Source organism: Neomonachus schauinslandi, chromosome 3, assembly GCF_002201575.2.
Source record: "Neomonachus schauinslandi chromosome 3, ASM220157v2, whole genome shotgun sequence".
Taxonomy (NCBI): domain Eukaryota; kingdom Metazoa; phylum Chordata; class Mammalia; order Carnivora; family Phocidae; genus Neomonachus; species Neomonachus schauinslandi.
The window spans coordinates 132,925,093-132,952,623 of NC_058405.1; the positions used below are offsets into that span (position 1 = coordinate 132,925,093).

General features: G+C 36.9%; 1 protein-coding gene across 1 annotated transcript in view; it reads right to left on the reverse strand.

Annotated features, from left to right (window-relative positions):
- Window positions 1-27,531, reverse strand: part of METTL8 (methyltransferase 8, methylcytidine) — an 85,197-nt gene that overhangs the window by 23,857 nt on the left and 33,809 nt on the right. Inside the window, exons 2-3 of the mRNA XM_021703058.1 lie at window positions 23,510-23,664; window positions 430-521 (exon numbers count right to left, since the gene is read on the reverse strand). Of these exons, the coding sequence (XP_021558733.1) occupies window positions 430-521; window positions 23,510-23,652 (235 nt within the window). The 5' untranslated portion in view covers window positions 23,653-23,664. The remainder of the gene's footprint in view (window positions 1-429; window positions 522-23,509; window positions 23,665-27,531) is intronic.

Here is a 27,531-nt window from a genome sequence, read left to right on the forward strand (position 1 = left end):
AAGAAAAGTACCTTGAATCCTATGAAACTTGATGTTTATCCTAAAAGGCCACAACACTTTGATATGACTTTATCATTTTTGCTCAAAGTTTCTGAATTTGTTAAACACTCCTGGCCAGTGCAATGCACAACAGCAGACTAAAAGATGTATAGCAAGAGGGAAATTTAAAAATTTCCTTGTGGTATCTCCCAGAAAAAGGTAATACCATGATTACCAAAAAAGCAACTAAAGAGTCAATCCATAATTTATTTCACTAACTTTGGTCCCACTACACTAGAACAATGGAATTCTCCCAAATGGATTGGCAGAGGTCGAAGTGAAGAACTTTCCAAAGTAATGACACAATTAGGAGGAGAACGTGTGACCTAAATCAGTGGAAGGCCAAACAGAAAAACCAGGCTCCAGGAGCTACAGCGTGTAGTTGCCTACCTTGTTCTTCCAGAAGAACTCGCACAGCCGAGTTTTCCTCTACCTTTTTCCTGGCTGCTGCTGCTTCTTCTTCGGACCATTGCATGTGATCCCTATCAAAAAATGAAAAGGCTGTAAAACCTGCTTCATAATCAAAGGCAGCAAAAGGGTGACAAGGGATACATCTTTCTCCCAAGAATAATCAAAGGCAAATGATACAAACTAATTCCATGTTGAGTGTCAGCTGTTTCTTCTGATAGTGCAGGTACAACCCTAGAACTCCTACAGTTCTTCTGTAAAAATGTGGCTGTGTGGCAAGCCCCAACCACCTTTTGGAAATGACTGCTGAAGTCATGTTCCAGGAGCACTATGGTGCGTGATTATTTGGGTGCTAGTACGGTTTGCTGCATTTTACTCTAAGGCTAAATTTATTTGCCTTCTTGTTCATTTATGAATATGGCACTCTTTAATAGCTTTTTAATCTTCTTTTATAATACTTATATTCTAATACTTCACTATCAAAGAGATGTAAATTTTAAAATATTTTGTACTTACCCTCATTTTTTTTTATGTTCAGTTAGCCAACATATAGTACATCATTAGTTTTTGATGTAGTGTTCAACGATTCATTAGTTGCATATAACACCCAGTGCTCATCACCACATGTACCGTCTTTAATACCCATCACCCGGGGCTCCTGGGTGGCTCAGTCGTTGAGTGTCTGCCTTCGGCTCAGGTCATGATCCTGGGGTCCTGGGATCGAGCCCCACATTGGGCTCTCTGCTCGGCGGGAAGCCTGCTTCTCCCTCTCCCACTCCCCCTGCTTGTGTTCCGTCTCTCATTGTCTCTCTCTCTAATAAAATCTTAAAAAAAAAAAAAACAAACCCATCACCCTATTACCTCCTCCCCCCACCCCCCACCCTTTTGTAACCCTCGATTTGTTTCCCAGAGTCCAGAGTCTCTCATGGTTTGTCTCCCTCTCTGATTTCTTCCCATTCAATTTTACCTCCCTTCCCCTCCATGCTATTCCTTATGTTCCACATATGAGTGAAAGCATATGATAATTGTCTTTCTCTCCTTGACTTATTTCACTTAATATAATCCCCTCCAGTTCCATCTATGTTGATGCAAATGGTGGGTATTCATCCTTTCTGATGGCTGAGTAATATTCCATTGTATATATGAATCACATCTTCTTTATCCATTCATCTGTTGAAGGACATCTCGGCTCCTTCCACAGTTTGGCTATTGTGGACATTGCTGCTATGAACACTGGGGTGCATGTGCCCCTTCTTTTCACTACATCTGTATCTTTGGGGTAAATACTCAGTAGTGCAATTGCTGGGTTGTAGGGTAGCTCTATTTTTAACATCTTCAGGAACCTCCATACTGTTTTCCAGAGTGGCTGTACAGCTTGCATTCCCACCAAGAGTGTAAGAGGGTTCCCTGTTCTTCACATTGTCGCCAAAACTTGTTGTTTCCTGTCTTGTTAATTTTTGCCATTCTAACTGGTGTAAGGTGGTATCTCATTGTGGTTTTGATTTGTATTTCCCTGATGGCTAGTGATGTTGAATATTTTTTCATGTGTCTGTTAGCCATTTGTATGTCTCCTTTGGAGAAGTGTCTGCTCATGTCTTCTGCCCATTTCTTGACTGGATTGTTTTTTGGTACCCTCAGTCTTTTAAGTAACTTCAGATTTTTCTTATTGGTTGCCTTACTTTCTGTAAATGGATTCTTTAACATTTAAATGATAGAATAGTTGATATAGTATATAAGAGGGTCAACTTTCCAAGATCTGAAAATACTGTCAGTATTTTCAGTTTCAGAATTTATACTTCCTATGTGAGAAGATATTATTTTCTGTTGCTAAAATGTCTTCATGGAATAGAAGCAACATCTTTATACAAAAAAGGTGGGGGTTTCTTGGGTTTGTTTTTACAAAATTTGTATTTCCTTTTTTTTGCAATGGCTAAGGTTATAAATGAGTGACGTAATTTCCTGGAATAAACCATTTTTCTAAACAACAAAGAGGCCACATATCCAAAATTCAAGCTCCATGTAGCCACTGATAACTGTAAGAAAAATCTCTCACATTATTATCATATATTTGTAGCTATCTCACTGATGAAAAAAGGGTGAAATATCAAATTCTTGACATGTATCATAATGGTGGCTGATAAACATTAATTGAGCATTTAGCATGATCATAATTATAAAGATAATTACTATTATTATTTATTATGTTGTTAGGCATTGTGCCAACCATATTACATACATATGTCTTCTTTTTTTTTTAAGATTTTATTTATTTGACAGAGAAAGAGACAGCCAGAGAGGGAACACAAGCAAGGGGAGCAGGAGAGGGAGAAGCAGGCTTCCCGCAGAGCAGGGAGCCTGATGTGGGGCTAGATCCCAAGACCCTGGGATCATGACTGGAGCCGAAGGCAGATGCTTAATGACTGAGCCACCCAGGTGCCCCACATATATGTCTTGTTTAATCCTTTCAAAAACCCTATGAGGGGCTTATAATCATGCTCATTTTGCATAAGAGGAAACAGAAATTTAGGAACTTACTCCAGGTCATAGAGCCAGTAAGTGACAGAACCAGAATTCAAACCCAGGTTTGTCTCACTTCAAAGTCCATCCTCTTGAACAGTAGTCTATTACTGTCTACTAAGACAGTGGGGGATACTGAGAGATTTAAGACTTAATCCTTGGCCATAATGGGGTTTATATGCTCCTGAGGCAGGCAGATTAACAATGTAATAATAATACATTGGTATTATCAATGAAATAATATAAATGATAATACAATGTAGCCTACTTGATTAGCGTCTATTGTATGCAAATGTAGCCAATTAATGCTAGTTTGGGCAAATAGGAAGGCTTGAGAGGGAGGTGAGTTTGGGCTCAGGTTAGGGGGAAAGGAGGTGGGGCAATTTATACATTTCATTATGAAGCTGGCAGCTGGGTAATGGTCAGATTTCAAATGATCTTAAGTGTGAACAGTTTAATAATGTGTAAGATAAAGTGAAGTGGGGAGGAACTGGTGGAAGGGAGACCAATGAGAAGTCTGTTGCAGTGGTCTAGGAGTAATGATTCCCAGGACTAAGGTGGTGGCGACGGCAAACAGAAAGGCAGAGCAGAGGGGAGCCACTGTGACAAAAACTGTATCTGTGACCTGGAGGTTAACTAGCTGCTGGGAGATAAAGAAGAAGAGTGTCAAGAATGACTCTATTAGTATCAAAGAAAGAGTGTGTGTGTTTGGGAGGGGGGGTTGTAACCAAGACAGAATGGGGTTGTAACCAAGACAGAATAAGGAGTTGCTTTGGGTGGAATGATGATAAGCTGGGTACTACCTTAAGTAATGTTTATGCAATCAGATATGAGAGTGTATATTCCAGTGACCTGGCTATAAACACATCACCGAAAGGTGAGAAACTGCTTTCCTTTAAGAAGGATCAAAATTGGTGTACTGAAATTCTCAGGACAAGTAAGTAAATGAGGATGTTAAAAGATCAGAGTTCCAAACATGAAAATTTAACTACCATTTTTTCAAGTAAAACCCAATCATTCACAGTCCAAATAATCATTAAGCAGCTTTGTCCACTTGCTTTAATGAATGAAATTAGAAAAGACTTTTGGGGGCACCTGGTGGCTCAGTCAGTTAAGCATCTGCCTTCAGCTCAGGTCATGATCTCAGGATCCTGGGATGGAGCCCTGTGTCTGTGGGGCTCCCTGCTCAGTGGGGAGTCTGCTTCTCCCTCTGTCCCTCCCTGCCCCTGCTCATGTTATCTCTCTCTCTCAGATAAATAAAATCTTAAAAAACAAAAACAAAAACCCAGATTCTGGTACAGCCACTCTGGAAAACAGTATGGAGTTTCCTCAAAAAGTTGAAAATAGAGCTACCCTACGACCGAGCAATTGCACTACTGGGTATTTACCCCAAAGATACAAATGTAGTGATCCGAAGGGGCACATGCACCCCAATGTTTATAGCAGCAATGTCCACAATAGCCAAACTATGGAAAGAGCCTAAATGTCCATCAACAGATGAATGGATAAAGAAGATGTGGTGTATATATATACAGTGGAATATTACGCAGCCATCAAAAAAAAAATGAAATCCTGCCATTTGCAACAATGTGGATGGAACTAGAGGGTATTATGCTAAGCGAAGTAAGTCAATCAGAGAAAGACAAGTATCATATGATCTCACTGATATGAGGAATTTGAGAAACAAGACAGAGGATCATAGGGGAAGGGAGGGCAAAATGAAACAAGACAAAACCGGAGAGGGAGACAAACCATAAGAGACTCTTAATCTCAGGAAACAAACTGAGAGTTACTGGAGTGGAGGGGAGTGGGAGGGATTGGATGGCTGGGTGATGGACATTGGGGAGGGTAGGTACTATGGTGAGTGCTGTGAATTGTGTAAGACTGATGAATCAAGACCTATACCCCTGAAACAAATAATACATTATATGTTAATAAAAAATATCTTTTAAAAACCCCAGATTTTTGTTTTGACTTATTTTAATATATGTGAGCAATCACATACATAACTTGGAGCTGGCAATTATATTTTATGCTCTGTATATATAAATACATATAGAATATTATTAAATGATGGTTATGATATTAAAGACAACAAGTAATTTATTGAAAAAATAGGGTTACTAAGGCTGGGTACAAGTTTCTCATCTATAAATTTCTACAGCAAAGAAGAAAGAGAATAGAACAACCCATTTCCCTGTAAAAAAAACAAACCAAGCTCTGAGACGGTAAGAGTATATAGGGTCTTTAGCTTTAAGCATTTGTTTTAAACTGTTAGTTTAACTTGCTTCTTCCTGAGTATTTAATAGATTTAGTTATTTCTTAAATTGCTCTAACTTCCTTACACTGTTCTTTATGTTGCTTCATTTTCTTAACTGCTAAGTGAGGGGAATATTATACCCTAAGCCCCTGCAGAACAGATTTTCCACTGTATAGTTACAGAATCCCCACAGAAACCTATAAAACGCTCCTACTGTATTTATGGGGACTTCCTTCAGACCTGCCGCTTTATGGCATTTCTTTATATTAGAAGAGTCTGATTCACATATACAAAAACCCAACAGATAGCAGTAAGAATCATTCGGGTTTGTAAGTAATAAATAACAATTTCAATAGAAATTTAAAAATAGAGACAACTAACTAACCAACTGAAATAATCAGGTATTTAACGACCATTGCCATTACCACCAAAGGAAAAAAATGGTTCATACTGTTTGACCTATGAGTTGTGCTTCTGGGAATTTACTGTAATGAAGTAACTCAAAAGAACAGAGAATTTCTGTATAGAGAAGTACCTGTAAAATGACATTCGCTAGAATACCAAATATAATAGCAAGAAACAATCTCAGTGATAGGGTAATGAAAGAATTATGGTAACTTAAAGGAATATTATGCAGATATTTAAAATGATAAATATGAAGTTTATGTGGCAACATGGAAAAGTGTTTATGAAACAACATGAGGTTAAAACAGCAGATCCCAAAATTGTATACGTATTATAATCACAACTAAATAAAATTATAGAAACATTGGGTGAAATAAAAACAAGTATGTTAGAATAGTGCAATTAAGAGATAATGGTTTTAAAATTTCCTTAATATTAATATTAAAGTTGCTTCAACTAGAGGTCATTTTTTTTTGGTGGGTGGGGAGAGGGACAAGGGGAGAGGGAGAGATCTTAAGTAGGTTTTATGCCCAGCATAGAGCCCAAGCGGGGCTTGATTTCACAACCCTGAGGATCATGACCTGAGCCAAATCAATATTCGGATGCTTAACCAACTGAGCCACCCAAGCACCCCTCAACTAGAGGTAACTTAAAAATATATATGTTTATAAAAAAACTGTATGTTTAAGACATATAACAATGGTTGTTAAAATTTTATGTCATCCTTCTTAACGGAAAATCCAGCAATCCTTATAATAAAAAAGATATATTTTCTTAAAAAAAGACAATTGAGCAGAAAATACAAAATATACTTAATATTTTTCCTGAAAATGTGAATTTGAGAAAAAGAAATCTCAAAAATAAAAGAATTTTTGAGTAAGAAATTTTTACAACATGCCTGATAGAATTTGTCTTATAATTTTATAGTAATTATGAGTTTTATGACCTCAGCTCATGAATGTGCATATGTATTTCCTATTCCTTCCATATATAAAGTATAATTGAATAATGATTCCTTGCTTTCACAGCTGATTGTAGTAACAGTCTAAATAATTGTGCATTTGGTTTATTTTGGAAAAGTTAAAACACATACACACACAGACCCCAATTGTTTAGCTTGGGTACTAATATTTTTGAGGATCCTACTTATCGAAAATTCTGCTGAATGTGGTACCACTTACTATTATAATTTTTAATAATCACATATAAACTAAAGCACCCAGTGCAAGCTATGTGGATAGAATGTTTTTCTGTCTTTGTCATTTACTGTGTATATAAGAGTCTCATTACTAAACAAAATTTAAAGACAAATTTAACAAATTTTAGGTAACTACTGAATTAAAAATAAAATATTCTTGGGGGTGCCTAGGTGGTGCAGTTGGTTGGGCATCCAACTCTTAGTTCTGGCTCAGGTCGTGATCTCGGGCTTATGGGAATGAGCTCTGCATCAGGCTCTATGCTCAGCATGGAGTCTGGGATTCTCTTTCCCTCTCTTTCTGCCCCTCGCTCACATTCTCTCTCTCTTTCCCTCTCTAAAAAATAAATCTTGGGGCGCCTGGGTGGCTCAGTTGTTAAGCGTCTGCCTTCAGCTCAGGTCATGATCCCAGGGTCCTGGGATCGAGCCCCGCATCGGGCTCCCTGCTCCGTGGGAAGCCTGCTTCTCCCTCTCCCACTCCCCCTGCTTGTGTTCCCTCTCTCACTGTGTCTCTCTCTGTCAAATAAATAAATAAAACCTTTAAAAAAAATAAATCTTAAAAAAAATATATTCTTACATAAAAGGAAGAAATGGAGGTTATTAGTTTCAGCTTAAAATTATTTCAATAATCCTTAATTCCATAACAAAACCATATTTATTACATAGTTACAATTATAATAATAATGGAAAAATTTAAAGAGAAAAAGTTTTAACCTTTCATTTAAATATCCTAACAGATTAACAGTTCTTAATTTTTCAAGTTCCTTTCCTGTATATGTGTACACACATATACACAAATATTTTCTATATAGCTATAAAATTTTCATAATTATGACTTAGAACTGCTGAATAGGACTTGTAATTTTGGGCCATGACAGAGTATGTCATAATGGGCTTACCCTCCTACCAAAAAAAATGATAAAACTGGAAAAAATATATGAAGGAACTGTTTTTAGGCACTGGATTACACTTCAGACAGTGCAGGACTGTGATCCTTAAAAGAAGAGAAACACAAAAGGTCAGTCCCCACATTCACCCTGGTTTTCTATCAGGAACATGTTCTAGACTATAACGCAGAGGTAGAGCCCAAGCAGAGCGTGGCTGTCTTACTGAGTGGCACTTTTGTGAGTTGAGAAGGCAGAGATCAGGGTTCAGAGTTGCTGAGGTGTGAAACTTTATGCATTAGAATACTGAAGAAAAGGGGGCTGGACAGAGGGGCAGGTTCCTAAAGTCCGCAAGAGAGTTCTCCTAATGTTTAACTAGTGCTGGCTATTCACCAACAGGACAGACTCCACAGGTCCTGATGGGTGAAGGCAGCACAAAGAGAACTGACTGAACAAAGGCAGTGCAGTGCTTGGAGATACTGGAATTCTGGCTAAGCCAGAGTGGAGAGGTCTCTCTGAACACCTCCATTATTCAGTTAAGACCCCAGATATGCCATGCCATAGGAATAAGATCCACACTTGATTCAGGACAATATCAAAATAGTCTCACCCTAACAACACCTAACATTATACCTTACCTTTAAAAACAGAACTACCCCTCTCATCCAAGTACTAACCAGGCCCGAACAGAACTACCCTATGACCCAGCAATTGCACTACTAGGTATTCACCTGAAGGATACAAAAATAGTGATTCGAAGGGGCACATGCTCCCCAATATTTATAGTAGCAGTGTCCACAATATCCAAACTATGGAAAAAGCCTAGATGTCCATCGACAGATGAATGGATAAAGAAGATGTGGTATATATATACAATGGAATATTCCTCAGCCATCAGAAAGAATGAAATCTTGCCATTTGCAACAATGTGGATGGAACTAGAGGGTATTTTTTTTTTTTTGAACTAGAGGGTATTATGCTAAGTGAAATAAGTCAGTCAGAGAAAGACAAATACCATATGATTTCACTCATATGTGGAATTTAAGAAACAAAACAGATGAACATAGGGGAAGGGAAGAAAAATAAAATAAGATGAAAACAGAGAAAGAGGCAAACCATATGAAACTCTTAACTATAGGAAACAAATTGAGGGTGGCTGGAGGGGAGGAGGGTGGTGGGATGGGGTAACGGGGTGATGGGCATTAAGGAGGGACCTTGATGTAATGAGCACTGGGTGTTACATGCAACTAATAAATCACTAAATTCTACTCCTGAAACTAATAATACACTATATGTTAACTAGACTGAATTTAAATAAACAATTTAAAAAAATTCTATCTCACCTGACCAAAAAGATTTGGCAGTAATACAACCACTTGCCAGAAAAAAACTGAACGCCTTTAAAATAAGAAAACATAATCCAGATTCCATATAAGATATCATCCATAATGTCCACCCCACAATCAAAACTATTAGCATGTGAAGAAGTAGAAAATATGATCCCTAATCAAGAGAAAAGGCAGCCATAAATACAGATTGAGAAAACTCAAATGTTAGAATTAGTATACAAGTGTTAGAATTAGTACAAAATAGCTTTGAAAAATGTTCAAAGATTTAAAGGAAAAGATGGACAGAATGGATTAATAGATGGGGACACCTCTGCAAAGAAATGGAAACTATTAAAAGGAAATTCTAGAACTAACCCATATACAATATCTGAAATGAAAAACTCACTGGGTAGTCTTAACAACTAATGGGCACCACAGAAAGAAAATGTCAGTGAACTTAAAGACTTAAAGGTGTAGAAATTATCCAAACTGAGAACAGAGAAAAAAAGTTGGAAAAAAATGTACAAGTCTTTATAATCTATGGGACGATATCAACTGGGTCTAAGAAACACACAAGTTGAAGAACCAGTAATAGAAGAGACAGAGTGAATAAGAAAAAAACCCCCCAAAACTGAAGAAATACTGACTGAAGTTTTTCCAAATTTGATTAAAAAAAATAATAATCCAGGAAGCAAAGCAAACCCCAGGCATGATAAATACACAGAAAACTGCTAAAAACCAAAGATAAAAAGAAATATTAATAGGAGCTATTATAGAAAGGGGAAAAGCAATGCAAATGCTAGCTGACTTCTTACTAGAAACAATGGGGGCCAGAACACGAATGAATGACATCTTTAAAGTACTGAAAGAAAAAAGTCTGTCAATCTAGAATTCTACACGAAGTGAAAATATCTTTCAGAATTTAAAAATAAAAACATTTTCAGATAACAAAATTTAAAAGAATTTGTTACCAGCAGAATCGATAATAGAAGAAACGTTAAAGAAAGTTCTTCAGGTTAAAGGAAAATGGTACTAGATGGAGACTCAGATGCACAGGGTAGAATAAAGAGACCAGAAATGATAAATATGTGGTAACTATAAAATATAATGTTTTTATACTTTTTCTTAATTTCTTTAAAAAATTACTAACTATATGTAGCAAAAATAGTAACTGGATTATAGAGTTTACAACATAGATAGAAGTAAACTATATGGCAACAGTATAACACACATTGAATGGATAAGTAGAATCATATTATTGTAATCTTCTTACATTTTATATTACATGGTACAATATTAATGTCTTTAAAAAAAAAAAGATTTATTTATTTATTTTTTTAGAGAGTGAGAGCATGGTGGGGAGGGATGGAGGGAGAGGGAGAATGAGTCCCAAGCAGACTCCACACTGAGTGCAGAGCCGACATGGGGCTCAATCCCAGGACCCCGAGATCATGACCTGAGCCGAAACCAAGAGTCAGACACTTAACTGACTCTGCCACCAGGTGCCCCTCACAATATTAATTCTAACTGTATCAAGTTGAGGAATTAACTTAAGATAATTACAGTAACATTGTAATCTCTAGGACTATGGTTATTGAAGTGTTGTCCACCCTTTCAGGTGGTTCACTAAGTCAAAACTATTTCCATGTAATCCTGCTATTTGCCTTTTTCACTGTATTGACAATTGCACTGATAGTATAAAAACAATGGTGGTGCAACAAAGTGCAACTGCCCTAATACAAAACAAGACAGTGGCAACAAAATGTACTAGTAGTCATTGATTCTATACCAGCATCCAGTGGGTGGTACAGAATTCACCAATTTTTGTTTAAAAACAATCTAATTCACTGAAGAATGTGCCTGATAAAGCAGTAAAAATTATTTTATAAAATATTGACCCCTGGGTACACATGTTTAATATTCTATGTGACAAAATGGGAGACATGCATAAAGGACTTTTGCTGCATTCGGAAGTATGATGACTGACTTGTAGAAAAGCACTACTATGATTCTTTACATTGTGAACTGAATTATCTGCTTTTTTTTTTTTTCAGGGAATGCTATTTTTAGTTGAAAGAGCAACTGTAGACAAACTATAGTTATTCAGACTTGGGTATCTGGCATATCTTAAAAGTAAGTAAAATGAGGGGTGCCTGGGTGGCTCAGTCAGTTAAGTGTCCGACTCTCGATTTTGGCTCAGGTCATGATCACAGAGTCATGGGATTAAGCCCTGCATCAGGTTCTGCACTGGGTGTGGAGCCTGCTTAAGATTCTTTCTCTCCCTCCCATTCTGCCCCTCCTCTCCCCCCCCCACAAAAGAAAAAAAAAGTAAATGAAATGAGCCTACATTTTAAGGAAAATAAAAGACAGTTTTTGCCGCCAAAGATAAATTTTGTGTTTTAAAGCAAAAATTAGAATTTTGAAAAGTTGTGTCCACCACCATGAATTGACAGTTTCCCAGTACTTAAGAGATTTTCCTGATGAGAATAGTGGTGATATTACAAAAGTGATTTTTAAATACTGTATAATGAAATGTATCAAATCTGAAAGATTTACATAAAACAGGGAATCAAACTTTTTTAAATGATCCATGCATAGCAAACGTTATAAAATGATGCAGAGGTAAAATATCCAATCAAAGGGCAAGATGTATCAATGAAATATAATTGATATGGTTTCATATTCCATATTGCAACTAAGAAATACCACTGCTGAGATTTAGTGTAGTATCAGGAAATATACCTACAATTATCTTAAAATGCTATTAAAAAACTCCTTTACGGGGCGCCTGGGTGGCTCAGTCGTTAGGCGTCTGCCTTCCGCTCAGGTCATGATCCCAGGGTCCTGGGATCGAGCCCCACGTCGGGCTCCCTGCTCCGTGGGAAGCCTGCTTCTCCCTCTCCCACTCCCCCTGCTTGTGTTCCCTCTCTCGCTGTGTCTCTCTCTGTCAAAATAAATAAATAAAATCTTAAAAAAAAGTAAAAAACTCCTTTACTAGCACATATCTGTTTGTGGTCAAATTTTCTTCATGTAATTCAATCTAAAACAACATATCACAACAGATGGAATGAAGAAACAGATGAGAATCCAGTTTTTTCCATTGAGCCAGACATTAGAGATGGGGTACCTGAGTGACTCAGTCAGTTAGGTGCCTGATCCCAGGGTTCTGGGATGGAGCCCTGTGTCGGGCTCCCTGCTCAGCAGGGAGTCTGCTTCTCCCTCTCCCTCTGCCCCGCCCCCACTGTGCTCTTTCGCTCTCTTTCTCTCTCAAATAAAATAAAATCTTAAAAAAAAAAAAAAAAGCCAGACATTAAAGAGACTTGCAAACATCTAAAACAATGCCCGTACCTGGGTGGCTCAGTTGTTAAGCACCTGACTTTGGTTCAGGTCATGATCCCAGGGTCCTGGGATCGAGCCCTGCCTCATCCTCCCTGCTCAGTAGGGAGCCCGCTTCGCCCTCTCCCTCTGCCTGATGCTCCCCCTGCTTGTGCTCTTTCTCTTTCTCTCTGTTGAATAAATAAATAAAATCTTAAAAAAAAAAAAATGCCACTCTTTCGGGGAAACAGATATTTTTGTGACATGTAATGGATTGATTATTTTTGTTTTACAATGAATTAACTATTTTTTAATGTCTCAGTTTTAATTTCTAATATGGGAAAAATCAATAGATACAATTCAGATAAATAAAAGTTTTTTCAGATCCTCAAAGATTTGAGTGAAAAGAGGTTCTGAGACCACAATTTTGAAAATATTTTTCTAGAATAATATGTAAAAATAATGTAAAGATGTATAGCTAATAAGCTAGTAGCGAAAAGAAAAGAACAAATGAGACAAATAAAAAATAGAAAGATAATCAGATTATATTAATTTACAATGCTAACCAGGATTGAGTGTTATCTGAAATTTCTTTTTCTTTTTTCTTTTCTTTTCTTTTTTTTTGGTTAGAGAGAAAGAGAACAGGGGAGGGGCAGAACGAGAGAGGGAGAGAGAATCTTAAGCGAGCTCCACGTCCAGTGCGGAGCCCCACGTGGGGCTCAATCTCATGCTCCTGACATCATGACCTGAGCTGAAATCAAGAGTTGGACATTTAACCAACTGAGCCACCCATGCCCCCCCTTTTTCTTTTTTGATACTATTTTAATAGATATAAAAAGGTACCTTATTGTTTAATTTGTACTCCTTTTACTGTTGTCTATTTCCCCATATGCTCAATGTACTTCCTCCTGGGTCAACTTTCTATGTCTACTGTCCATTTATCTTTATAGCAAAAGGTTTAAATGATTTCTAACAATATAACAAATATTCTGTATGTTAACTTTGATATATGGTAGTGAAAAATCATTTAAATTTTGTGTCTCTCAGTTTCTGTATTAGTAAAATAAGAGTTATAATTCTCAAAATGATATATAATTAAGATTAAGTACTTTGAAATTATAATTATTCTATTTCTTCAAATCTAAGATACCATTATTTTCTGTACCAGTAAGAAAGGAAAAAACACTCCAATTACAATTGTAAGATGTATCATGATTTCAGACATGTTAATTAGTGAAACAAATGTGAGCCTCAGATGAATGAAATACAGTTGTTATAGGTATATCAGCTAATAATTTAACTAATTTCAATTAAATCTTTTCTACTGTTGGTACTAACTTATACTTACGACTCCTGGCTACCCACTTCTCTTTTCAGCTATAATAAATATTTCCATTGATTATTTTTATTAGTATATCAGTTTCTTACTTAGGAATGAATGACTTATAAAAGACACACAAAAAGAAACAATGCCTTCCCATTTCTGCATATAATGGAATAGAGATCACAGCTGCTGGAAGAAACCAATATCCATTTCCCTCATTAAACATTTATTGAGAACCTATATCTTTCAGGCACTGAGCTGTGAACTGGAGACATAAAGATGAAGAAGATGTGGTAGAACTCGAAATTGTTAATGAGATGAGGAATTGTAATCAGTTATTAAAGAATAAAGAATTTATCAGGTAGACAGTGAGATGAGAATAGGTACATGGAGGGCATTCTTTAAAAAAATTCAAACAATACTAATGCATATAAAATATAAAGTTTAATCTCTCTCTCATCCTCATGCCCATTCCTGAGATAAACACTTATCAGTATGATGTGGACATTTCCAGACCTTTCTCTATGCGTATAAAAACAAAGATTTGTATATACATGTAGCACATGTACAAGAATTCCTTAATAAAAATGAGACATACTAAAGATACTTTTCTGCAACTTGCTCTTTTGGTTTAATGACGTATCATAGCCATTTCTTGGTATCAATATACATGGATTTCTCTTATTTTTATTAACTGCGATATTATTTTCCAATGTATGGATGTAACCATATTTTTCATGATTTTATTGAGGTATAATGACATACAGTAAACCGCACATATTTAAAGTGCACAATTTGATAAGTTCTGACATATGTAGACACTCATAAAACCATCACCACAAACAAGATAATGAATATATCCATCACCCTCAAGTTTCCCTGTCCACCTTTATAATTCTTCCTTTCCAGCCCTCCTTTCTTTTTTTTTTTTAAAGATTTTATTTATTTATTTGACACAGAGAGAGAGAGAGAGAGACAGCAAGAGAGGGAACATAAGCAGGGGGAGCAGAAGAGGGAGAAGCAGGCTTCCCGCAGAGCAGGGAGCCCGACTCGGAACCCGATCCCAGGACCCTGGGATCATGACCTGAGCCGAAGGCAGATGCTTAACAACTGAGCCACCCAGGCACCCTCCAGGCCCCATTTTCTTATCACCACCCCCCAACTCCACTGACAACCACTGATTTGCTTACGGTCTCTATTTTTAGTTTGCATTTTCTAATATAGTACTAAGAGTATAATATATACTCTTTATTTTTAATTTCTTTTCCTCAGCATAATTATTTTTAAATTCATCCATACTGCTGTGTTTATCAATAGCTCACTTCTTTTTATTACTGAGTCGTATTCTATTACATAGATAGTACACAGTTTGTCCATTTACTTGTTCATGGGAATTTGGGTTGTTTCCAAATTTGGATATTAAAAATAAAGTTGCTATAAATAATCACATATAAATATTTGTACGGACATATGCTTTCTTTTCTCTTAGGTAAATATCCAGGAATGGAATGGCTGAATCATATTACACGCTTATGTTTTATTTTTTAAGAAACTGCCAAGCTGTTTTCCAACATGGTTATACCATATTATATTCCCACCAGTAGTGTATGAAAGTTCCAGTTCCTCCACATCCTCTCCAACACTCAGTATAGTATTTTGAATTTTAGCTATTCTAATAAGCTTGTAGTAAGTAGTATTTCATTGTGACTTTAATTTGCACTTCCCTTATGATTAATGATATTGATCATTCTTTCATGTGCTTATTACCTGTGTATCTTCTTTGGTGAAGTGTCTGTTCAAATACTTCACCTATTTTTATTGGGCTGTTTGTTTATTGAATTTTGAAAGCTTTTTATATATTCTCATGAGTTTTACATTAACAATAAAAATGAGCAAATTATTGATACATGCAACAACATGGATAAATCTCAAAATAATTATACTTAGTGAAAGAGGCCAGAGAAAAAAAAGAGAATACATATTATGATTCCCTTTACACAAAGTATTGGAAAATGCAAACTAATCTATAATGCATGCAATGTTCTTTCTCCCTCCTTCCTTCTTTCCTTTTCTGTTTTCCTGCAGATAAATTTTTTTTTTAAAAGATTTTATTTATTTATTTGAGAGAGAGAGAATGAGAGACAGAGAGCACGAGAGGGAGGAGGGTCAGAGGGAGAAGCAGACTCCCTGCAGGGAGCCCGATGAGGGACTCGATCCCGGGACTCCAGGATCATGACCTGAGCCGAAGGCAGTTGCTTATCCAACTGAGCCACCCAGGCGCCCCTGCAGATAAATTTTCTTGACACCCAACCTTACTCGGAGACCTGTTTATCTTTCTCTGTAAACTCTAATTTGAAGGCTCAGTATTATATATTTTCTCCATTTTCCTATATTCTTTTTTTTTTTTTTGAAAGATTTTATTTATTTGAGAGAGAGAGCACGAGGGATGGGAGGGGCAGAGGGACAAGCAGACTCCTCACTGAGTAGGAGCCCTGCGCGGGCCCATCCCAGGACCCTGAGATCATGACCTGACCCGAAGTCAGACACTTAACTGACTGAGCACCCAGGCGCCCCTCTGCTTTCCTATATTCTGAGGGTGGTAGAGGTGGGAGGGAAGGGGGAGATTCCACAGGGTAATGGACGACCTTTATAAAGGTCTGAATCTGCTTTCTCTTTTCCTCCTCCCACCTTCCCTCCCTTCCTTTCTTTCTCTCTCTCTCTTTTTTTTTTTGAGATTCATTAAGTCCTATGTTAAGTTTCACTTACCTAGTTAAGATGTATCTTATTCCTTTTTTTTTTTTTTAAGATTCTATTTATTTATTTGACAGAGAGAGACACAGCGAGAGAGGGAACACAAGCAGGGGGAGTGGGAGAGGGAGAAGCAGGCCTCCCACTGAGCAGGGAGCCCGATGCGGGGCTCGATCCCAGGACCCTGGGATCATGACCTGACCTGAAGGCAGATGCTTAACGACTGAGCCACCCAGGTGCCCCGAGATGTATCCTATTTCTATTCCTTAGTCTTGGGATAGTTCTCTCAATTCAGCATGGAACCCTGGAAAATGGTGAACCTCAGCATTTTTCTTGCTCTGCTGAGACCTTAAATTCCGCTGCTATAGGCAAAGCCATTTATTTTTAAGGGTTCTTTCTCAACCTTTGCCTGGGCTGCTAATGAGTATTAGTAACGATCTGTCAGCTGACCTTCTTTTCCTGGTATTGCTTCTGAGAGATGAAGGTGAGGTTAGGAGTCACTCTGAGCCACACATGAATCTACAATTTCTTTCCTTGATATTAATTTTCCCTGTTTATGGACTTTTGTGGTTGCTTTTGGTGTAGTTCTTGCTTGCTTTGACTATTTCTCATTCCTTTTGTTGGAGGAGGAATACTTTGTCTTTCAGATTCATCCCATCTTCTTTATCTGGAGGATCCAGGCTTCTTAGTGAAATGGGCTGGAGTTCCTTTGGAGCAGTAATCATTTCCTCTCTTAAGTCCTCCATAAAACTTAACCTAGTGATGGATATATGTCAATATACAAAAAACGCTGGAGATAAAAGAGATCACTTTGTGTTCAATGATGGTTAATTCTAAGTATCCTGAACAATAGAGCCTGCTTAGTTCTCCTAAAATACTTCTTTTGTCACATCACTCACCCGCTTTCAAAATACGAAATTTCTCTTTCAGTTGGGCTGGTCCATTTGCTTGCTTTGGAATAAACCTCGTGTATTCTCAAATGCTCATGCTACCACTTGTCTAGAACAAACAGTCTTCACTATTCAAATACTCCTCAACTTCAGTGTCCAGGTTAAATTCTACCTACTCTATGAAGTTTTACTGACTTTTCTTACATCCTCATCTCAAGAATCTCTTTCTGTTCTGAAGCTCATTCCTGTGTTCTTCACCTCCTTCACTGTATGACCTTGCATACTCTATACTGTTTATTTATTCATTGGTATACATCTCAATTCTCCATCTAATAATAACAAGAACACTTATTTCAGTGTACACTGACTACTACTAAGAGTCCTAAATATTTATTGTCTTTAACACTCATAATACCCATGAAGGAACTTGCTCAAGTTCACATAGCTGGAAAGGGGTAGAGTCAGGATTCATATTCAGATTATTTGGATTTTGAAGCCCATATTTAGCCATTATATTAACTCTCAGTCTAGCTGTACACTTCCAGTAGATATGAACTGGATCTTGTATTTCTCCATATTCATCCACTTATTCAAACATACTTACTGGATGTGTATTATATGGGGAATATAGCTATGAAACAGATATAAACTAAGAAGACTCTAAAGCATCATACAATTTAATAATGACAATAAAACAGATACATAAGTAACTTAAGTACATGTTAGAAAATGATAATAATAATAATAATATGATAGCTAATTCTTTTTTTTTTTTAAGATTTTATTTATATATTTGACAGAGAACTATCTGTTGTGAGAGATAGTGAGAGCAGGAACCCAAGCAGCGGGAGCGGGAGAGGGAGAAGCAGGCTTCCCGCTGAGCAGGGAGCCTGATGTGGGACTTGATCCCAGGGTCCTAGGATCGGGTCCCGCATTGCGCTCCTTGCTCAGCGGGGAGCCTGCTCCTCCCTCTGCCTGCCACTCCTCCTGTTTGTGCTCTCTCTCTCTCTGACAAATAAATAAAATCTTTAAATAAATAAATAAATAAATAAAAATAAAGATGTAGAAACCAAGGCACAGGGGAACTCCCCAAGGTTAGACAACTAGTCAGTCTGTGCTCTCAACATCTAGACTACTTCTCACGACAAATGTAATGGAGACAGATAACGAAAATACTTATTAACTGTATTAAAGAACTATGTATGAAACAAGGTAAGAGGAATCAGATAACACATATATAAGGAAAATTCAGACCATATAATAAGAAAGATATCTTGATAGGTAAACTGTATTGGAATTCTGTAAACAGTCTATTATTTAAATTGGTTATATAACAGGAGGTCATGTTGCAGCATACAGGTCCTATCTTGGATCTACAGGGAATGGTTTAGCTCAGTATTTTTTAAACTAAAGGTCACGATCCTTTTAGTGAGTCATGCAGTCAGCTTCGTTAATCTAACCAACACTTAGGGGCACCTAGGTGGCTCAGTTGGTTAAGTGTCTGCCTTCAGTTTAGCTCATGATTCTGGGATCCTGAGATCGAGCCCCGCACTGGGCTCCTTGCTCAGCAGGGAGCCTGCTTCTCCCTCTCTCCCCTGCTCGTGCTCTCTCTCTCGCTATCTCAAATAAATAAATAAAATCTTTTAAAAAAAAGATCTAACCAACACTTAAAATGAGAAAGAAACAGAAATGGAGTAGAATAGAACAAATGGAAACAATTAGTGAACGTCTCACATGGTAAAACTGTACAAGAAGCTTTTGTTCCTGTTTCATATATGTGCACATGTTATGTGTACATATACTGGTCCATGATGTAAACTGTACTTCTTACTGTGGATCATGCTAAAAAGCTTGAAAGCCACTGGCCTAGATGATTTAGTCATACAATTAAATAAGTGTTTATTATTCCTTATAAATTTCAGGGATCTTCTGAAAAATTACTACACACTTAAACCAGGAACAGTGTGAAATAAGGAATGATTTTTCCAAATAACTGTAATTTGCTCAAAATAGATCTCTGGGCCATGTCTCAAAAGCATTCTGAATATAGTTTCATGTCAGTGCCCCCCCCAGATTAAAAATTTTGCTAAGTATAATTAAAAGACTGTAAGCTGAATGTAAAATGTTTTGGTCACTGTGGAAAAGAGCTTGGCAATTCCTCAAAAAGTTAACACAGAATTATCATATGACCCTGAAATTCTATTCCTAGGTATATACCTCAAAGAACTGAAAACAAGGACTCAAACAAGTACGTGTACATGCATGTTCACAGCAGCTCTATTCACAAGAGCCAAAGGTGGAAATAGTCCCAATGTCCTTCAGTGGATGAATGGATAAACCAGTTGTGGTATATACATACAATAGGATATTATTCAGTCATAAAAAGAAATGAAGTAATGACACATGCTACAATGTGGATGAACCTCCAAGACATTATGCTAAGTGCGAGAAGCCAGACACAAAAGGTCACATATTGTATGATCCCTTTTATATGAAATATCCAGAAGAGGTGAATCCACGGAGCTAGCACACAGACTGGTGATTGCCAGGGGCTAGAGGAATGGGAGTATGAAGATAAACCGCTTAATGGGTAAGGGACTTTACTTGGGATTGATGGAAATATTTTGGAACGAGACAGAGGTGCTAGGTGCATAAAATCATGAATGTAATTAATGCCACTGAACTGTTCACTTTAAAACAGTTACTTTTATGTTATGTGAAACTCACTTCACTAAATTATTAAAAAGTAAGACTATAGGGAGATGTAAATACTAGTAACACAAATATACAGAATCTGGAGGGCAATTCTTTCTCAAGATATTAGAAACTGAATAAAAAATGGATACCTTTTTTTTTTCCTCAAAAATATTTTTATTAAAAAGAGATTCACATAGAAATAGTACTGACTGAATTAGAGGCTAAACAAAAAAATAAACTGTAGACAATTCTACATCTCTGAGAGAAAACTGACAGGTACAGTAGTTTTCTAGAAACATCTTTTAAAAATCAAAATTCAGCAAGAGAGGAAACATTCTTCTTAAATACAAAGGAGAAAATAAGGAAGTCAGAACTTTTGGATAGAACTTTGGACTTGAAGGAAGGGGAAAGTCAACCAGTCTTCTGGTTTTCAGTTTAACTTACGAAACTTCTTTTTAAAGAAAGCAAGCAAACAAACAAACAAAACCCAAAATACCCCCCAAAAAACAAAAACAAAAACCAACAAAACAACAGTGCATAAGGGGATGACAGGAGGCAAATACTTTCCTCTTCGTTTGGAGGAAATTATTTTTATAATTACGGTATGAATTCACCTCTGGAGAGAGTCCACTACAAGCATCCGGGCACAGGCTGTATACCCTTTCAGGGGGTATGCTGTGGGGGAGGATAGCTATTGAGACTAGAACAAGGTTTTTCAAACTTTGATCAACAGAACCCTAAAAATCCATGAGGCTGCTACAGTGAGGGGGTGAAGGGAGAAATGGGAGGCGGAGCTGTTGATGCCCCAGGCTCTATACCTGCTTCATTAAGATGAGGTTTGTTTTTACCTTTTAAATATTGGGATTCCATGTTAGGACTTCACTTGGAAAAAAATTCTACTGCTAAAGGAAAGTTTGAGAACCACCAAAGGGTCCTAAACCTGGCGGCTCAACAGAATTACTAAAAGAGCTTTTTCAAATTACGAATTCCTGGGCCATACCTCTAGACCTAGTGAAATAGTAACTTCCCAGGGGATTCTTGTACAGCATCCCAAAGCTAGCCCACAGTGCTTGAGGGGCATTGACCCAGAGGACTCTTGCTTCCCTGAGAGCCTATGACAAAACAGAACTTAAATGGGTAGGCAGGAACCTTAAACAAAAGAGTTGGTGGTAGCAGACAGAAAAAGAGAACTCAGACTGCTAACTCACTAGACTCTGATGAAGAATAAAAAATTGGTAAACAAATAGCTTGTCTAGGACCAGAAGTTCCTGTGAAGGTTTAATTGCTTGGCAGTGATCTCACAGCCTACTGCAACTGTCCATATTGGTGATGGCAGGCCAAGTAGTTTAATTCGGCAACTGTCCGAGAAAGTATAATGTCAGCCACAGATGTAATTTAAAATCTTCTAGTATCCATGTTTAAAAAAACTAAAAGAAATGAAATTTTAATAATATATTTTAATTCAATATGTCCAAAATAATATCAACATGCAGTTCAGTATAAAAATTGTTAATGATATATTTTACCTTTTCTTTTTGTAGTGTCTTTTTTTTTCAGCTAAGACAGAAGAGATGATTTATTGTACATGTGTTATATTCACACAAATGAAAACAGAATTAGTCTTGAAAGTCACAGGTCCAGGGCAAAAGACCAAAAGGGAATGTTTTGGTATGAGCAAGGTGGGTCTCTCAAAGGGGTCCTTGAGATCAGATGGTGATGGATGTTCTAGAAAGTAGATATGCAGTTCAACAATTGGTACCAGCATCCCTGGCCTCTGCCTTTCCTTATTTCTGTTGCTGTGGCTTCAGTGGGTACACAAGCTAGTGGTCTACTTGGACCTCTGCCTCATCTTTCTTCTCTTATGCTTCCGCCTACACACTTGTTTCTTCCTCCACTTGGCTCTAATGGTGGTGCAGAGGTTTCCAAGAAGATGGCGCGAAGACTGAGAGAGCCTGTACTAAGTCTTCAAAATGTTACAGCACATCTCAATTCAGACTAATCAGGTTTCAAGTGCTCAAGAACCACATCTGGCTAGTGGCCACATATTGTATAATGTGGAACTAATTACTAAGTTTCCATTAGTCATCTAGGATCAAAACTTCATAGCCAAATGTTTCCTTTTCCTTTCTATAAAAGCATCAAGTTCTATTTATTCTTCCTTCAAAATCTCTCTCATTGGCACTTTCCTGCTTCTAGTTCTACCTGCTGATCTGTCTAGTTAGTACACTGTCACCAAATACATACACAGTACTTAATAGCCCATGTATTAATGTCATTTCTCTTCAGTGGCTCTATAATGCCTTCCACTTTAGCTGCGAATTCAGGAATTCACACTATCTTGTCCCCACCCCCATACCTGACCTATATCATTCCAACTTTATCATTTATAAATCTCCTAGGAAAGTCTTTATTTTAGGCAAACTATCCTGTTCATGGTCCTCTGCATATGCCTTATACTTCTTTATCTCTGTGTTTTATGACTTTCTACCCACCAAGAATGCCCTTTCTCCAGCCTTAACTATCCAAGTCATTACTTCACAAATATGTATGTGTTAGGCACTGTACTATATACTGAAGACAGAATAAATAATCCTGATCTCAATTTCTCCACCTAAAGAAATTTTCCTTTATATATCAATTATATGTCAAAAAAGTGGAAACTGAAAAAAGAAAAAAAAGAAATCTTCCTATGTCAAAACAGAAGTGGTTTTGCACTGTTGAGTTGTTCTTTTTTTTTTTTTTTTTTTTAAGATTTTACTTATTTGACAGAGAGAGACACAGCGAGAGAGGGAACACAAGCAGGGGGAGTAGGAGAGGGAGAAGCAGGCTTCCCACAGAGCAGAGAGCCTGATGCGGAGCTCGATCCCAGGACCCCGGGATCATGACCTGAGCCGAAGGCAGATGCTTAATGACTGAGCCACCCAGGCGCCCCTGTTGAGTTGTTCTTATAAGACATACAGTTGTATATGCCTTATAAGAACACATTGCACCCTTACAATTTGCTGCCATGCATTGCTAATTATCAACTTTTCCTATAAATATCTATCTTTCCAAATAGAGGACAGATTTCCTAAAAGCATAGACTAGGGTCATACCAGTGTATTTTCCTTGGTCTCAGTAAGCAGCAAGTACTGAATACACATTTGCTCATGGACAAGTACTTGTAAAAGGTGGAAGGGCCTGCAGGGCAGGAGGAGGGCTCTATCTAGAAAAGAGCCTCCCTTCCCAAAATATGCTGGCAAATCAGGACTAGAGGTGAGCAGGGAGGGTCTGCAAGAACCCCAAAGCTGAGGAAAGCACTTGGGAAGAGTCATTTTATCAATTTCATTTGCAAAGAAACTCAGAATTGGCAACATTTAAGTTAGGATCAGTTACCCTGTCTTTTGGACCCCAACAACACTGATCAACTTTAAAAATCCTTTCTTGGCTCTAAATGAAAATAATACCACTGTTAATGTTTCAGATACATATATAACATTAGACGTCGAAGATAACTCACCACATGTTATGTTCAAAAACTTTGGCTGGGTCCGTTAAAATCCTTGATCCCAGAGGGACCACTGGGTGATTACCACTTTGGAATCTATGTGGCACCTTTCTTATCCTTAGACAGGAAACAGAATTCCTCCAAATCACATACATCTTAATCAGTACCTGGAAAGTTACAAATGATTAATTAGTCAATATGGATTATACAGTGTATTATTTATCAAATAGGCAAAAACTGGTCCAAAAGGTTTACAACCTGAGAAAAGACATGAAAACTAAACATTTTTATTTTATTTTTATTTATTTATTTTTTTAAAGATTTATTTATTTGACAGAGAGAGACACAGAGAGAGAGGGAACACAAGCAGGGGGAGTGGGAGAGGGAGAAGCAGGGAGCCTGACGTGGGGCTCGACCCCAGGACCCTGAGATCATGACTTGAGCCGAAGGCAGACGCTTAATGACTGAGCCACCCAGGCACCCCGAAAATTAAACATTTTTAAATGAAAGTTGGGCATGATAGCTTCTGTCCTGAAGTATTTTCAGGCCAAGAGAAGGAAAAAGAATATTTAGAGTGTGTACCATTGGCTGACATTCCTCATAAGTCACAGCTTTGGCCAACTTAGCTTTGTTTGGTATTTGTTCATTTAATTTTTATCACACAGCCAAAGAATGTCAGCCTAGAATCTGAATTTTGTGTATTAAAAGTTTTTTTAAGTGATTTTATTATTTTGGTTTGGGAATTCTAAGTGAACATATTTCTTGGGAATATTTTATGACCACTAGACCAAAAACCCAAGTACAGTAGTAGCAGAATAAGAAAACAAACCTATTAAATCTGCTTCTCTGGGCTGAGCTGAATAGAATGAAATTTAGTCAAATAATAAGTAAATACTGAGGATATGATCCCAGCAATTCTTAATTGTAACAACCCTGTATACATATATTTGTAAGAATAGTTAGTAATACATTTGTAAAAATAGATTTCCCTGTACAAAAAATATACAATCCCAGCTCAAGAGGAGAATCATCAGTTGGTTAGTCAAGTCCATCCCCATTTCTGGAAGAACTTAAACATTTAAAGAGTATGTCACCTTAATTATGTACAAATATGTTGGCTTACCATCTTTATGGAAAAGTATCAATAAGAAGCTCTGAAGAGCTTACTTTTTCTAATAAAAATCCATTGTAAGACTGCTTAGCATTTCATCCCCATTCAGTTGTTCATCACAACATTCAGCCTAATGCTGCAAGCTGCCAAGTAGAAACAGATGCTAAAAGGTGTGTATATATTATACACACTGGAGACTATCTAAGGTACTATTTTGTGTAAAAATGACGTGTATTGTACATCCTTTACCAACTTACTGAAAGGCAATGGATTTTAAGACGGTGATTTCCAAAATGAACGGCAGAATGTCAAAAACATCTCATTGTGTTTTTAAACATAAAATTCAAGATTTTCCTTTTGGAGAAAAAAAAAAAGGCTTAATTATACACCAAAAAGACCGTAATGGTTCCATTCAAATGTGACTAACAGTGATGAGAAACGCAACACTCAATACCTAGTGCAGATCTCCTGTTTCTTGTTTGTTTTTCCTTCTCTGCTAAATGCAAGCTTTTTGGTGGAGGCAGATGAGATTGAATGCTCTGCCTACTACTACCTTTCCTATGATGTGCCTTTGTTCTTATCTCCTGCCTGTGTTCCATGTAAGACTATAACAAAACCCTACCTTCACAATTATTTTTAGAGCTCTTCCTGCACTGAATATTATTCATAATATCTGTATGCTGAAGAGTAGAAACTGATTATACCTAGAAAGAGACAATTCATGCTCAAAAGTGTAAAATGAAGTAAATGTTTTCCACCCAGGAAAGCCAAATCAAAATGAAATTTTAATCTCCAAATAATCATGTGATACTTATCTATATCTATCTATATAGAGAAGAGGAAGACAGGGAAAAAGAAGATATGAGTTTCTCTCACTATAAATGATCAAAAATCTCCATAGGCAGCTGTTTAGGCAGCTGTTTTTCTAACAAAAACACCTTACCTCATTTATTATATGTAACAGTCACACACAGCCTTGCACTCCTTTGTCTTTTTTAGTATATAAATATGATACATTTATATAATAAATACAGTATAGAAAAATACATCATAAAATTATATAAATGTCTTCTCAACTAAATTGCAAGCTTCTAAGGGCAGCACCAAGCTGCTTGTGAATTAATTGTTTGATTGATAATACAAAAATGATACTTATCTGACATAAATTTAATTAGAAGGAAACTACTTCATATTTTTCAGGGTGGCTCATAAGATCCTTACAGTGTGGAAGAAGGAAGTGACAGAAGAGTGTGACAGTATATAGGCAGCAACCCAGTTACATAGATTACAATGATTTAAGTGTGTGATGAAAAATGAAACACTCAATAGCTAGTGCAGATCTCTTGTTTCTTGTTTGGTTTTCCTTCTCTGCTAAATGGTGGAGGCAAATGAGATGTTATGACTATCATGTTAGCTTAATGTCTACTAGGTCATGGTTCCATTTTGTGATGGGAAAAGAAAAGATGAGCAGGGTCAACCCCAAACAGAATTCTGGTACAGAAAGTTGATTTCTGCCACCAGAATGTTCCACTCTCTTTATATACCCTCTCTTAACTCTTTTGGCATACCCTAACTTGAATATAAGTTTAATTAAGATATTATTTGCATAGTGAAACTGTATGAAGAAGTAGTATTTTTATTTGAAATAAAACAAATAGGTATAGCTAAAAATATTCCAATCACCCAAAAGAAGGCAGGAAAGGAAGCACAGAGGAACTAAAACCAAAAAGGACAGTAAGAAAACAAATACTAGGATGGCATATTTAAACCCAACTATATCAATAATTACATTAAATGTAAATGGAGTCCAATTAAAAGACAAAGACTGTCAATTTGTATGAAAAAGCAAGACCCAACCATATACTGTTTATAAGAGAAGCACTTTAAATATAAAGGTACAAATATATTAAAATAAAAAGAGATATTATACAAATGCCACATGAGAAAACTGGTGGAGCTATATTAATAATGTTAAAAACAAAACCACAGGCCTAAAATGGCATCACTTAGATTAAGGCCCCAAGTCAGTAAAACAAAACTTAATACCTAACATAACTGCAGTTTTAACCCCCCAGAAATGTAACCTTTAACCAGTCAACATGAGAATTTCCTGGTCAGCACTAGGGACTTTATTGAGAGGCCCCTTCAGTTCCCCTTAGGAGGGCAACCTTGCCTAAAACAATGGATTCTTTGCTAATAATTTCCTTTTTTCCGCTCCTTCTTTACCTTTAAAACCCTTTTCCTTTCTGTAGCCCTTCGGAGCTCCTCTCTACTTTCTAGATGGGATGCTGCCCAATTTGTGAATTGGTAAATAAAGCCAACTAGATCTTTAACATTTACTCAGTTGAATTTTTGTTATTTAATAACAAAGTGGACTTTAAAAAACAAAAAGACTGTTATAGAGATAAAAGGGGATGTTTAATAATGACATACAATCCTAAATATGCATGTACATAATAACAGAGCTTCAAACTATATGAAGCAAAAATGGACAGAACTTTTTAAAAGGAGAAATTAACAAATTCACAGTAATTCTTGGAAATTTTATTTATTTCTTATTTTTTTTTTAAAGATTTTATTTATTTATTTGAGAGAGAGCATGAGAGGGAAGAGGGTCAGAGGGAGAAGCAGACTCCCCCCTGAGCAGGGAGCCTGATGCGGGACTCGATCCAGGGACTCCAGGATCATGACCTGAGCCGAAGGCAGTCGCTTAACCAACTGAGCCACCCAGGCGCCCTCTTGGAAATTTTAATACCTCCTCTCAGTAATAAATAAAACAACATTAAGAAAACTATCAAAAAATCAATAAGGATATGGAAGAATTAAACATTATCAACTTGACCTAAACATTATCAACAGCCGGAGACACATTTTTTTCAAGTGAACATGAAACATTTGCCAAGGCACACAATACATGCAGGGC